The sequence below is a fragment of the Lynx rufus genome, unplaced genomic scaffold (assembly GCF_022079265.1).
Source record: "Lynx rufus isolate CCGP_SWC_20201006 ecotype Redwood Valley unplaced genomic scaffold, mLynRuf1.p SCAF_4, whole genome shotgun sequence".
In the NCBI taxonomy this organism is placed as follows: Eukaryota; Metazoa; Chordata; class Mammalia; order Carnivora; family Felidae; genus Lynx; species Lynx rufus.
Genome location: NW_025814856.1, coordinates 155,460,733 through 155,474,925, shown reverse-complemented (window position 1 = coordinate 155,474,925; position 14,193 = coordinate 155,460,733). Strand labels below are relative to the sequence as shown.

Below are 14,193 nucleotides of genomic sequence, written 5' to 3'. Positions count from 1 at the left end.
ATTGCCACTTAATGATGTATGGACTCCATTTGTGATGTTGAGGCCCAGAAAGGCTTAAGAAACAGGAGGGAAAACCATTTATGTCTTGCCATCTTCTTGACATTTTCAGTCATTTTGTTCGTTCTCATCATGCTATTTATAGATAAAACTGACTCTGTAGATCTCATTCCTTGTCAGCTGTAGATAGAGATTTTTTGAGGGTTAGATCTCAAATCTCCCTTGACTCAGAATTGTACATTTACTGTGATACATTATCTCCTGAGTCTGAAATGTCTGAGGACTTCTTCTTTTATTGAGCTGCTGGTTGACAGTTTTTATTGATAACTGTTTCACTGAGGAAACCCGGTTAAATGTCATGACTTCACATTCAGCTAATTTTGAGTTATTTGATGAATCAGGGGATGAGGCTGAGGTTTAACCTGAACCTGTTTGCATAAATAGCACTGTAGAGTCAGTGGCTAGCGAAAAAATATTCAAATGACTGGATAGCTTCCTTTTCAGCACTGCAAGATGCCTTGGTTAACAATCGTATTGCCTCTGAAGTATAAAATAAAGTCTACTAGGTAATACTTTAAAGTTAAAGTAAGAAAATGGCATTTATTTGAATTCTTTTTCAAATTGGTTATTGCCGTGTTTTGAATTCCGCTTGTCCTGTAGCACATTGCAGAACTGGTGATGCTTCCCGGGGGGACAGTGCACTGGTGTGCAGGCGACACCTCATGGTTTTATAGGAAAGTTATAAGTTAATCCCAATTCACAACTCCTCTCACATGCACTAATAGGAACTGATTTTTGCTTCCTAACCACTGGCTTTTTTCTTGAAGCAGAATATTAGAAGAGGAGACCCTACCTGGCAAGCAGAAATTGTCTGTTGTGGTTACCTTGCTCACTAGTTCCGCAGAGACTGATTGGTTTTTCTAAATGATAGAATCTTATAGAAGATACTTCTCAAAGAAGTTATAGAAGCAAAAGGAGGAAGTCAGTCCGCTCATTTTATGCGTGAGGAAATGGAGAATCCGAGCATGTGGTGCACTTTGCACGTACCAATAGAATGCATTTTTGTCAGTATGAGCTGCACACGAAAAATCACTAGCGTATGGAAAACTTTGTAAACATTTAGGTTTTCACACTCAGTGTTAATGAGTAACTCTGTCTTCATTGCTTTATTCTTTCCCTCAAAAACTGCCCCCTTTTTCAAAAGTTCCAGTTGGACTTAAAAAGCAAGAATACAGGCAGATTCTTTGTCTAGGCTATGTTAGTTTTATAGCTGGCTGAAGTGAATATGGTCTTTTAAATATTTTTGTTTAGGGCATCTATTGATGTAACTCTTAAGCCCGATAATAAGACTATAATTTTTCTCTGCAGGTGGTGACAAAGTGATAGATGTCATTGATGTGGCAAGGCAGGCAGACAGCAAAATGACACTTCACAATTATGTTAAATACTTCATGAATCCTAACAGACCAAAAGTGTTAAATGTGATCAGCCTTGAATTTTCAGATACAAAGTGAGTAGTTCTGGACATTTTGGTTTAGTCTTCTCAGTGTTAGCTGAATGTAGTTAAATGATACATTTATTTTAGTAAGAACTATAATTATTACTTCTAAAGTGGTCCAGTGATAGCAATGTTGTGCATTTTGCTTTGGCACACACAGAGAATATTTAGAAATATGATGAATTTTAAACTTTATTGGTGTTAACCTTGAGTTCCAGTTAATTTCTTGGTTTGGGTTGAGATGGGGGATGAAATTTTAAGAACTCATTTGCATGACGTGGGTATATGTATATGCATGTGTTTGTTTTTTTTTAAAGGATGTCTGAATTGGTGGAGGTCCCTGATATAGCCAGAAAACTGTCCTGGGTGGAAAATTATTGGCCAGATGATTCAGTTTTTCCCAAGCCATTTGTTCAGAAATATTGCTTAATGGGAGTTCAAGACAGCTACACAGATTTCCATATTGACTTTGGGGGAACTTCAGTTTGGTACCATGTCCTCTGGGTAAGATTGGTATATTTCTCTGTTCCCTTATTGCCAGAAACACATAATCTTGTTTTTCCAGGAATGCATTCGTTTGCTATAAATGACATTTGTAAAGAGGGAAGTTTTTGTGCTTTTTAAGTAGGATCTATCATTTTACCTTTAAGTATTATGTTGTTGGTTTTTAAGTCTCAAGTAATGGAGGGGCCACCATGAGTTTTTAATTTATATTTAGATTCCTTTTTTTTTGTCTCCATCTTATAAGTTGGTCTCTTTTAGCCTTTTGTCTCTGTTTCCTCTTTCTCCTAGTCAATGATCAGTTAATCCCTGAATCAAATACCTGATTATAGCAAAATTACAGTAGTAATTGCTTCTGATCTTAAGGGCAGGCCAGGACAGCTAGTTGGATAAATTGGGAATGCCCACAAAGCTGCTGTTTTTTCTTGGCAGCTTATATTCACCTTGCTTTAGCTAGAATTGCATTATTTGGTACAGTAGCCACTGGCCACACGTGGCTAAATTTAAGTAATAATAATTAAATACAATTTAAAATTCAGTTCCTTATTTGCACTAGCCACATTTCAAGTGCTCAGCAGCCACATGTGGCTTATGACTCGTGTATTGGATAGCACAGATAAAAAACATTTCTATCATCACACAAAGTTCTGTTGGACGGTGCTGGTCGAGAACCACATCTTCATCTATATACAATGCCTGTGCATCTGTGATGCTCTGGACTGTATTTGATGCTGTGTCCTTGAGCTTCTGTTCCTTTTCTCTAGGAGAAGGCAAAGGGTTAGTTGATGAAATGAAGTTTATTTATAGGCCTTTAAAAATAATCATATTGTAGATCTTAGGGGCAAGGGCAGAGTTTGCAGAGATGCCTCTCTGTGACCTGGGCCTGTTAACATGTATTTACTTGCATACTTTGAAAATGAGATCAGTAAGATGTTCATGATTCTTTACCCTCCTCTCTTCTAACTGCTTCTCCGATGCTGTCTTACTGACTTCTGCTCGGATTTTGGCGGGGGAGGGGAGGAGTTTTAGCTTTTGTGAAGATGTTTATTAAGGGCAAGAGCTATTGATCAGGTTTGTGAAAGGTGTCCTTTTGAGCCTAAAAAATCTGATAATTATGTAATTTAACTTAGATCGTTGTACTGGAAAATTGCATCACTGTAGGGCGTCTTAAGAATGGTGCTTTTTTTTTTCTTCAAAAATAGTGTGATTGCTTCCTTCTAGGGTGAGAAGATTTTCTATTTGATAAAACCAACAGATGAAAACTTGGCACTCTATGAGTCTTGGAGTTCATCTGTGACCCAGAGTGAGGTGTTCTTTGGAGATAAAGTGGATAAGTGCTACAAATGTGTGGTAAAGCAGGGACATACATTATTTGTTCCTACAGGTAAGGCTTTAATCCCATTCCCGTACCCCGTGGTTGATACTCAGTCACATGAAGCTGGCTTTTTATTAGAACCTCTGGCTTTAACATGCTTGGAAAGTAGCTTTGCATAGCCTGAGAGATAATCCTGATTTTAGACTTTTCACTGCTTTGTCCGTTAGAGGGCTTCTCTTGTAGTTAGGACCTGTTTCAGAATTGTGTTTTTTGTCATTTGCCTTCATTTTAATTTTTATTCAGATAAAATTCACAAACCATGATATTTATCCTTTTAACATATAAGAGTGAGTGGTTTTTAGTAGATTAACAAAGTTGTGACCCATACCACTTCCAGAACATTTCATCACCTCAAAAAGAAACCCTGTACCAATTAGTTGGCATTCCCCATCCCCCCCCCCCCCCCCCGAGCCCCTGGCAACCACTTAATGTACTTCCTGTCTCTTTGGATTTGCCTGTTCTGGACATTTCATTTATAATATGCGGGGTGCATGGCCTTCTGTATTTAGCTTCTTTTAGTTAGCATAATGTTTACTGGGTTTATCCATGTTGTAGCACATGAGTGCTTCATTAGTTTTTATGGACAAATGATACGCCACTGTATAGATATACCACATTTTGCTTATCCATTTGTCAGTTGATGGACATTGGGTTGTTTCCGCTTTTTGGCTATTATGAATTGTGATGCTTTGAACATTTGTGTACAAGTTTTTGTGTGGAGCTATGTTTTCATTTCTCTTTGGTTATATATATACCTAGTAATGGAATTGTGGGTCATACAGTTTATGATGTTTAACTTTTTGAGGAACTGCTAAACTTTTCCAGATGGTTGTACCATTTTACATTCCCACCAGCAATGTACACATGTTCTGATTTCTCCACGTCTATACCAATGCTGTAATTATCTTTTTTATTTTGAGTGTTCTAGTAGGTGTGAAGTAATGGTATCTTATTATGGTTTTGATTTGCATTTCCTTAATGAGTAGTGATGCTGAACTTTTTTCTTGTGCTTAATGTGGCTATTTGTATCTCTTTGGAGAAATGTCTATTCATATCCTCTGCCCATTTTTAAGTTGGGTTATTTGTCTTTTTATTGTTGAGTTTTAAGTGTTCTTGATCTATTCTGTATACTAGATATATGATCTAGATATATCCAGATATGTGATTTGCAGGTGACTCTCCTATTGTGTGGCTTATCTTTTCACTTTCTTTATATGTTCATTGTAATGTCCTTTCCACAAAATTTTGAAATTTTGATGACACCCTTTCAATTTTAATTAGTCGGCTCTACATTGCTGCCAAAGGCCAAGTCTGCTTTAAGAATCTGGGCTGCTGTCCTGGGACATTCTGGAGACAGCGGGTATATTTTGAGGGACCCTGGGAAGGGATTGAATACCAGCCTTAGCTATAACCTCAAGTATAGGTATCAGGTCAGTCACTTTGAGTTGTGACTGAATGCAGGGTATGGACTCTCCAAGCCCGTGGTTTTGAGAAGTATGTTTTTCTGATGTGGGTCACCTTCCTTAATGGCTGCAGAGTTCACAGGGATCTGTCGCCGCAGGTCTGGCTTTGTTGCCTTGCCTCTGGTGTATATAACAATAAATATGTATTGAATAAATGAAGAATAAATGCCTAGAACTGCCAGAATTTAGAAATCTCGATGAGTATCGATATTTTTATTGTGAGTGGGTTCAGCTCCTCCCTTCAATCCTCTTCCCAGGGCACCCTTTTATAACAAATATTTTGTTATGCCCTCTTCAAAATCTTGAATTCATATTCTTTGATGATATAACCTCCAGTAACCAATAATTTCCCCCAAAATGTAATGCTCTAACTAGAATAGAAAGAAGAAATTAAAAAGTAATTTATAGTAAAATACAATTTTATATGTGCCTGTTCAGACAAGTGTATGATTGGCAACTGAAATTCTTTAGCATTGGTGTAGATTAATGGTTCTCAGATATCACTGAGCATTAGAATCACCTGGAAGGCTTATTAAAACTCAGATTGCTAGGCCTCATCCCCAGCAGTTCTGATTTAGTAGATCTGGGAAGGGGGGGGCTGAGAATTTGCATTTCTAACAGGTTCCCAATTGATGCTGATGCTGCTGGTCAGGGGACCACACTTTGAGAACCATTACCGTAGGGACTGTTGCTTTTTTCCAGGGTAGCTGGCAGCTGATAAACTTTCAAACAAACTATACTTTCCTTCAATTTACAGAGTAGGTTGTATTCCTGGGAAATTGTGCCAAATGTGCAAAAAATACTGTTTACATATATAATGGACTTACAGTTTCTAGACTTCAACACTTAATGACAGATTTTGTACCTGTGTGAGTGCCCAGGAGAGAGTCCTGACTAGTGCAGGACAGGACAGTTTCTTACTGCGTGGAGTGGCCTGCTCATTGCATCATCCTGGCTCTTTCATTTCCTTCATGAAATGACAGTAGTGCCTCCTGATCACTGAGACAATCAAAAAAGGTCCTCCAAACTTCCCAAAACATCCTTTATAGACAGTGCTGCCTCTGTGGAGAACCACTGATGTATATATAGGATCCGTAGCTGACAAAAATTTCTAATTTGTGATTTCAGGGTGAAGCTCAAGGCTTTGTGTGCCTTTGAGCACACAAATGGGCACCACATGAAAGTCTTTAAAGAAGTTTTTTTCGGGGCACCTGGGTGGCTTAGTAGGTTAAGCGTCTGACTTCGGCTCAGGTCATGATCTCCTGGTTTGTGAGTTCGAGCCCTGCGTCAGGCTCTGTGCTGACAGCTCAGAGCCTGGATCCTGCTTCAGATTCTGTGTCTGCCCCTCCCATGTTCATGCTCTGTCTCTCTGTCTCTCAATGATAAATAAACGTTAAAAAATTTTTTAATGAAAAAAGTTTTTTTCATGTTGTGTTGCAGCATGATGAGAGATCAAAAAATGAAAAATATAAAGAAAATGGGTTCTATTTTAGTAGCTGATTTTTACGTGCAAACGTGTGTATTTATTTATATTTATATCAAGGCTTTATGTTCAGCATATGCATATTTCTTTCAAAAGTTAGGCATCATCTCTTAGAAATGATTCTTTCAAAACATTTTTGTGGGGGAAAAAAAAGACCTCATTTTGATTGTCAACATTTATATTTATAGGACCATAACCTTCCATAATGAAATGTGGGTGATCTACCTTTTTCTTCTTAGAGCCAGGCCTCCAGCTGAGTTCTACTCTTGCTCCTCTGCTTAGTCCCTAAGGCACCACTCGTTTCAGGATGACACTAGAGGAGGGACGTGCTCAGCCAGTCCCAGGTTCATTTCATAGACATGTGCTCAGCTCATTCTAGCCACATTTGACTACTCTCGGAGTAAAATCTTCAATGTGAAGTTGGGTTGTGTTTTTAAACTAAAAAACGAAAACGGCAATAACCACAAAAACCATCACCTATCCTGTACCATGATTTTGTTTGATTGGATCGATGCGTTTGTTTCCTCCAACTCAGCACAGAATCTGGCATATAATAGGCATTTAATGGATACTTAAATGAATGTATCTGTAGATCATAATAGACATTAACTTCTCTAGCTCGGGCGGAGTATGAAGTAAACTGATGTTGATATTGTGAGTTTCTTGTCTCCCAGATAGATAGCACATTTGTTTGGTTTAAATATTGAAAGATCACTGCTTTATGTTCTTTTAACTATTTCAGGGTGGATACATGCTGTGCTCACATCTCAGGACTGTATGGCTTTTGGAGGGAACTTTCTGCACAACCTTAACATTGGCATGCAGCTCAGGTTTGTGTCATCAGTAATTTAAAGGATCTTTTGTTTTTTCTTAAATAGGGCATTGTTTTAAAGTTTCCAAAAAATAAATTCAGCAATATATTTTAATTGAAATCTCACGAAGAAAGGCCCTGAGAAATTATTAGAAATAGGACCTTTAAACAAATGTATTATCTTCAAATTTTGTCAGGAAGGTTCCTTGATGTATTTCAACTCTAAAAACAAAAAGAATCATTTATTCAGTTTGAGACTAAATGTATCCCTGAATTTCAAAATTTTATAAAAATGGGTGGGTCCTCTCCTTTGACTGTTTTTACAATAAGGGAGATGAACCAAATCCCTCAGGCTCAGGTGTGACGGGGCTGGGGGAAAGTAATTCTAGGTTAGTATTGCTGAACACCTGCTTTAGTTTTGCTGTGGGTAAAGGATTAGCAGCTGTTTCCCCTTCTGTCTGAGAATTTGACCTTTGGATGCCTCTGTTCCCCTTGGTAGCCTGAAGAGAGTAGAATGTTACCAGGCTACATTCACTGCTTATGGTAAAATGATTTCTGATTGAGTAACTGCATCACGACTGGGAGAACTAGAGATACCTAGTAGGAAGCCATATCTTTGGGCTTTCCTGAAAGTGGTGACTCTTGTAATTTGCCATACCCACGGGGAACTTGGAAGCTATGTGTCCTTGGAGTTACTACAGAAATACTGGCTCTTATGGGTCAGGAAGCTCTAAGCCAGGGCACCTTACACACCTGTCAGATGTGAATTTTGTTTCTTTACCTGAACTGTCCCTGGGGGAAAGATGGCTCCTGGCTATATGGACTGCTGCCAGGACTCCCACGGAGGACTGACACTGTGACAAGCTGTGGTTCCTGTCTTCTCACCTTGACCAGCGCCGATTGTGTCCTTGAACCTGAATGCTTAGTAGAGCCTGAAGAAAACTCCCTGAGTGGGTGTTGCAGTGTTGTCCAACACAGGGAGCTCTCTTCTAAGCATACTATTTTACTTATTACGGTGGAACCCTTATAAAATTCCTTCTACCAAAACTGGGATACAAATTCCGAGGTTCTGATCTTCTGGAAGACCGGTGTTATTCTTCAGTGTACTTTTGTTACGGTCAGTCAGACCTGGATAAGATCACAGTTCCTTCTTACTCAAATGAAGCAGTGCTTAGTAATACACCCTACTTGATAGGGCTTATGTGTTGTGGCCTGCTTGCTTTTATTTTCCTTGAGTTGGTTGCCTCCATTTAACTTTGAAATGCTGATATTAATACTAAATTTCTTCAAATTTTATTTAGGTGTTATGAGATGGAAAAAAGGCTAAAAACACCAGATCTTTTCAAATTCCCTTTCTTTGAAGCCATATGTTGGTTTGTAGCCAAAAATTTGCTGGAAACCTTGAAAGGTAATTACTAATCTTCACATTATGATGTATGATGTTTGTAAATTCCACTGAAAGCCACTGAGAGAAAGGCCCTTTTTTATTATGGTGTTGCCCCTATTTGGCTTTTGAAATCCACGATTTCTCCCTGCCAAGAACCTTTTTAGCAAATCGGAGTCTCTAGTCCGTGGCCTTAAAAATCAGATATATGAAGAGCTGTAGCAGAACAGCATAGGTTATACTGAAAAATGTTCATTTCACCTTGGACTCTAGTAGCCTGCATACACTGTCAGGCATGTAAAAAGGCCTCCCTCACAAAAATGGAGTTTAAGCTAAGAGACTGTTACTGTAATGTGAATTTTTTATGTCCTGAAAGAATCAGGTAGCACCTGTTTCATTGACCTTAATGACGATTAGGCTGGCCAGTTTCAGGTCCCTGTTAGCACAAAACAGCTGAATGTCAAGCTATGAGTCTGTTGTTGAAAAAAATGTTTTTTTGGGAAGGGGAAATTCTTTAATTTAAACTTAGAAGCTACCGGGCACCTGGGTGACTCAGTCAGTTAAGCCTCTGACTTGGGCTTAGGTCCTGATCTCACAGTTTGTGGGTTCAAGCCCCGCGTCAGGCTCTGTGCTGACAGCTCAGAGCTTGGAACTGCTTAGGATTCTGTGTCTCCCTCTCTCTCTGCCCCTCCCCTGCTTGTGCTGTCTCTTTCTGTCTCTCAAAAATAAATAGATGTTAAAAAAAATTTAATCTTAGAAGCAACTTTTTTAATGTGGAATTTCATATTTTGGTGTTTTATCTTTGGTTTAATAATCTTTGAGCAGTCAAGTTTGGCACAGATTGCCATGTCTACTTTTATCCATGTTCTCACTTGTGCTCATGAGAATACAGTTTGTCTGGTTTTTGTGTTGTCTGACTTTTCTAGTCAGTTTGTAAATTGTGCTATTAAATTAACTCTCAGAAGGGGGCGCCTGGGTGGCTCAGTGGGTTAAGTGTCTGACTTCAGCTCAGGTCATGATTACATGGTTGGTGAGTTCAGGCCCCTTGTCGAGATCCTCTGTCTCTCTCTGTCTGCTCCTCCCTGACTTGCCTTCTCTCAAAAATAAATAAACATTAAAAAAAAATTAACTCTCAGAAAAACAGATAAAAACATAAACGGTAAAGTCTGTTCTAAACATTTGTTTCTTTCTCCATTTAAAAGTTGCACAAGAATAAAAGGTAAAATGAAAAGAAACAATCAATAACTTCCCAGGATAGAATGCACAGAATTAAATGATAAAACTCATTTATGTTTCTTTCCTCAAGACACACACACACACACACACACACACACATCCCACAACCTCCCTCTCTTTGAAAGGAAAAAAAAGAACAGTAGGGCTCCTTCCCACATTTGCAGCAGTGGAGGTAGATGTCTTAATGTGGTGCAGGTATACCGTCATATATATGATGGAGGAAGGAGACCATGGATGAAGAGGATTGGGTGCTTTCTCCACAAGACCAGTCTCCAGAAATGCATCCTAATCCTAAATCCCTGACTCATTGAGTGTTTTCAGGTTTTGGTGAGGCTGAGCCCCACCTCATCTTCAGTGAGCATGCCTTGATGTCTGGACTGCAGGAATCTCCCGGTGGACCATACATAGAGTTGCCGTGTGTGGTTTCCAGTAAAGTACTGGGTAGTAGAAGCCTACATAAATAGGAACACTTACAAGTACTTATAAAAATGTTTATAAATGTCCTTGGTTTTTGGAAATAAAACCCTGTTACTGAACTCTCCAGATAAGAGATTGGCAATTCAGTACTCAGAAAGTTCAGAGTCTTTTTCCATCTTTTCTCACTAACATACACCCAGCCCTCGAGTGATGCTTTTCCTTTTTTTTTTTTTTTTTTAATGTTTATTTACTTTTGAGAGCACACAAGCAGAGGGGCAGAGAGAGAGAGGGGGACAGATGATCTGAAGCGGGCTCCATGCTGACAGCAGAGAGCCCAGTGTGGGGCTCGAACCTGCGGACTGCAAGATCATGACCTGAGCCAAAGTAGGACGCTTAACCATTTGAGTCACCCAGGCGCCTCAAGTGGTATTTTTTCCTAATGTCCAAGAGAGGTTCATCAATCAACTTTTTGGAACAAATTAAAAAATTTATCTGAAAGACAAAATCTTGCTGTTCCTCTTGCACCCACAAACAGCAAATTGCTTAGAATATTGATTTAGCCTTTGTTTCAGGCCATTGAGAGTTCAGAAATACAGAGGTCTGATTGAAAACATGGCCCTGTACATTAAAGACTTAAAAAGATTTACTATAAACGGATATTGGTAGCTCAAGTTTTTAAATATTTTTATTTCATCAGTACAGGATCAGTATGGGATAGGATAGCCGGCAACACGAGCGAGGCCATCAAATCCCACTAAGTCTGGGGCCAAGTGGCCGTTGTACCAATTGCTCATCATCCTAGGCATTCAATCCTGGAAGCGGGAATGGTGGTCTTGTCACCCCACATTATGTTCTTTCACCCCTGACCTTTTAACTTGCCATCGGGGCCTGTTACTTACCAGCTCTCAGACTGTTATTAGGCTTATATGATGGGTAAAATGAGGATAGATTGTATGAAACTTAATTGTGTTTAGTGTCAGTAATAATACAGCAATGAACTAATTTTGGACTTGTGTAACTAAATTAGCCACTGGACAGAAGTAAAACCTTTTGCTTTTGGTTCACCTTACCCAAATTTTAGACCATATCATACATAAATAGAATACATTTTGTGTGAGTTTTAGATAATTAGTTTGGTTTAAAGACTCGGAAAAGGTATGCGCATGTGTGTGTGGTGTGTTTATCTTTATAATCATGAAATATGTCATGCCTATAGCTGACTGTGTAGACAACACACGCTGACTGTGTAGAGTGCACGAGCTTAACAGTTTAAATAATTACAAGGCTCACCTGGAGAGCATAAACAGCCTTGCCAAGACGTTTGAAACGTCCAGTTATTTTTCCCACCGCTCCCCCACCTTCCCTTCTAGAGAGAACCACTGTCCTGACTTTTGTGATAATCCTTTTCTTCCGTTTTATCACCTCTGTCACAAGTGATAAAATAGCACAATGTTTTCTGTTTTTAGAGTTCACGTGAGTCGATCCATATGACATTATTTCATGATTTGTCTCTTCCTCAGCACTGTGTGAGCTTCTTTTTGCCTGGAGCACCTAGTACAACTATGCTTAAATGTAATTCCATTTCTTTTTCTTTCTTGCCTTTTGTTTCACTTTTTTCCTCTCTGGTAACTTGGAAGTTAACGCACTCTGATAGTCGGTGGTTGCTCAGCGTCTGAAGTTAGCCCTTTTCTCCGTTGTAACTCCCTTCCCCGCTCCACTTCCCTTCCCACAGAGCTGAGAGAAGACGGTTTCCAGCCTCAAACGTACCTGGTACAGGGAGTGAAGGCACTGCATGCTGCTTTAAAATTATGGATGAAGAAAGAAGTAAGTAGTTTTCTTTGGGGAAACGATGGCTTCTGTTTCTATGGCAAGATCCAAAGCGCGAGTCCCGATGCTGCCGCGGCAGCACTTTGAGTGGCGTGGTCAAGGGAATGGACGCTTTCAGTACAACGTGCGTTTTATCATACGTGGTGCACAGATGTCCTGGCTTGTGTTTACGTTGATGAGGATAGAGTACCTAAGTACTTCTTTAATCTTTAGCCTGAAAAGAAAATAATTCAAATATATTTAAGATGCTAAGAAAAGAACATGTAGATACAGAACGATAATAAATAACTTTGAACTCGTATCGTGTGCTAATCGCTGTGCTTAGTCTTTATATCCATAATCCCATTTAGCTCTCAGAGCAACTCTGTGAGGCTGTGATGCTCTCCTTATCCCTGTCTTACATATGGAGAAGCTGAGGTTCAAAGAGTTGTATATGACTTGCCCAAGAATACCGGAGGGTCTTGGACTAAAGCTGGGGCTCTGTAATCGCAAAGTACTCTTATCCATCTGCTAGACTTCTGTAAAAATGAAGGAAAAGGGAGGTCAAGGTTCAAGCAGGAGCTTCCATTTTCACTAAAATGTGGTCTGTTTGCATTGGAGTCCTGCTGCCTCCAAGAGGTCATCCCAGCTCCCCAATTGGAAGCTGTGTGTCCTACCCTTATGCTTAGTAGCATCTTTCTTATGCCAGTGGACTTCAAAGTAATGTCTGTAAAGTAACATATTCACATCCCCTTCACTAGGTTTATGAGCTTTTGAAGAACAGGGACTTGCCATCTTTATTCCCCTCTGTAACTTGACATGCAACTCTTTAATAAGTGATATATATGTGAGCTGATGAAAATACATTCCCATATTAATTTTTTGAATGCCTACTTGAAATAAAAATTCTGCTCTTAAGAGATACTGGACCCACATCAGGCTCTGGGCTGATGGCTCAGAGCCTGGAGCCTGTTTCTGATTCTGTGTCTCCCTCTCTCTCTGCCCCTTCCCCATTCATGCTCTGTCTCTCTCTGTCCCAAAAATAAATAAACGTTGAAAAAAAAAATTAAAAAAAAAAAAGAGATACTGGAGACAATAATTAATAGGTTACCCTTCCAATAATTTTTTTTCACTTCTTTTCACTGTATTATCATCGCTATATACCCTCTAGAGCAAGGCACTGTGGAAGCATTCAGGAAAGAGAAAGTTGTGTCTTCCCCTGTCAGGGACGTCATCGTCTAGATGACACATAAAAGTGTAAACAGATTACAAAACCGTACAACCATATCATAACAAAATAAAGGATATGTGGCAAAAACTGTGTAATTTGTTTCCTGCTGAAGACTTGAGATAAGTTCTTCTCAAACTCCCGTATTTGTCAGAATCGCCTTTAGAGCTCCCTAAAAACAAACTCCCTGGATCCTCCCTAAGAGATACTGATTAAATAGATTGGTGGTGGGATCTGAACCTCTGTTTTTAACAAACTTTGTAAGTGATTTTGGTGTACAGTGAAATTCATTAATAATAAATCCTGTTAATTCATCACATTCGAAGTGCTCTTTTAAAAGCATGATGTTTGCGTTTAACCGCCTGTTAACCTTGCTCTAGGATGAGAGGCAGCTTAGTCTAGTGGTCGGGAGCATGGACTCCGGAGTCAGGTGTTTGGACTCAAATCTCAGCTATGCTACTAATAAACTAGCGAACCCCTGTGCATTCTTTCCCTCAAATGTAAAGTGAGAATAGTACTAGCTCTGTCATAGCGTTGGTGAAAGGATGAATGAGTTAACACCCTCAAGCGCTTAACAGTGCAGTACCTTGCCTGGCACATAGTTAGCACTTGCGGTTACTGTTGTTCCTAGTTTGTTTTAACAAGTTATGCTAAAACCAAGGAGAAGATGTAAAGCAAAAGTAAAAACTGGTTTATCAAATGCATCTGAAGAATCAAAATGTTCTTAACAACAGTTAAGATTTAGAAACAGACATAAGAAATTATGGCAGTAGTTTGCAGTTGGATAGATGGGGTTTCTCAGCAATGCGTCTGTCCTACTGATGCAATCTTTTTCCTATTAAATTAGAAAAGAAGTTTCAAAAACTTATTCAGATTAGACCTCCTATAGGAAATAGGATTATTTTAGTCCCTGTGTTCCTACTTACAAATCCTTATATACTATGAATTAAATGCTAGACTTAACTTTACTAATTATAGTAGTAGTTAGAATTAC

The 14,193-nt window shown here is 39.1% G+C and overlaps 1 protein-coding gene across 1 annotated transcript in view; it reads left to right on the top strand.

Annotated features, from left to right (window-relative positions):
• KDM7A (lysine demethylase 7A) overlaps positions 1-14,193 on the top strand; it is an 82,589-nt gene that overhangs the window by 44,221 nt on the left and 24,175 nt on the right. Inside the window, exons 5-10 of the mRNA XM_047095729.1 lie at positions 1,366-1,507; positions 1,813-1,999; positions 3,218-3,380; positions 7,060-7,147; positions 8,430-8,536; positions 11,898-11,989. Coding sequence (XP_046951685.1) covers positions 1,366-1,507; positions 1,813-1,999; positions 3,218-3,380; positions 7,060-7,147; positions 8,430-8,536; positions 11,898-11,989 — 779 coding nt within the window. The remainder of the gene's footprint in view (positions 1-1,365; positions 1,508-1,812; positions 2,000-3,217; positions 3,381-7,059; positions 7,148-8,429; positions 8,537-11,897; positions 11,990-14,193) is intronic.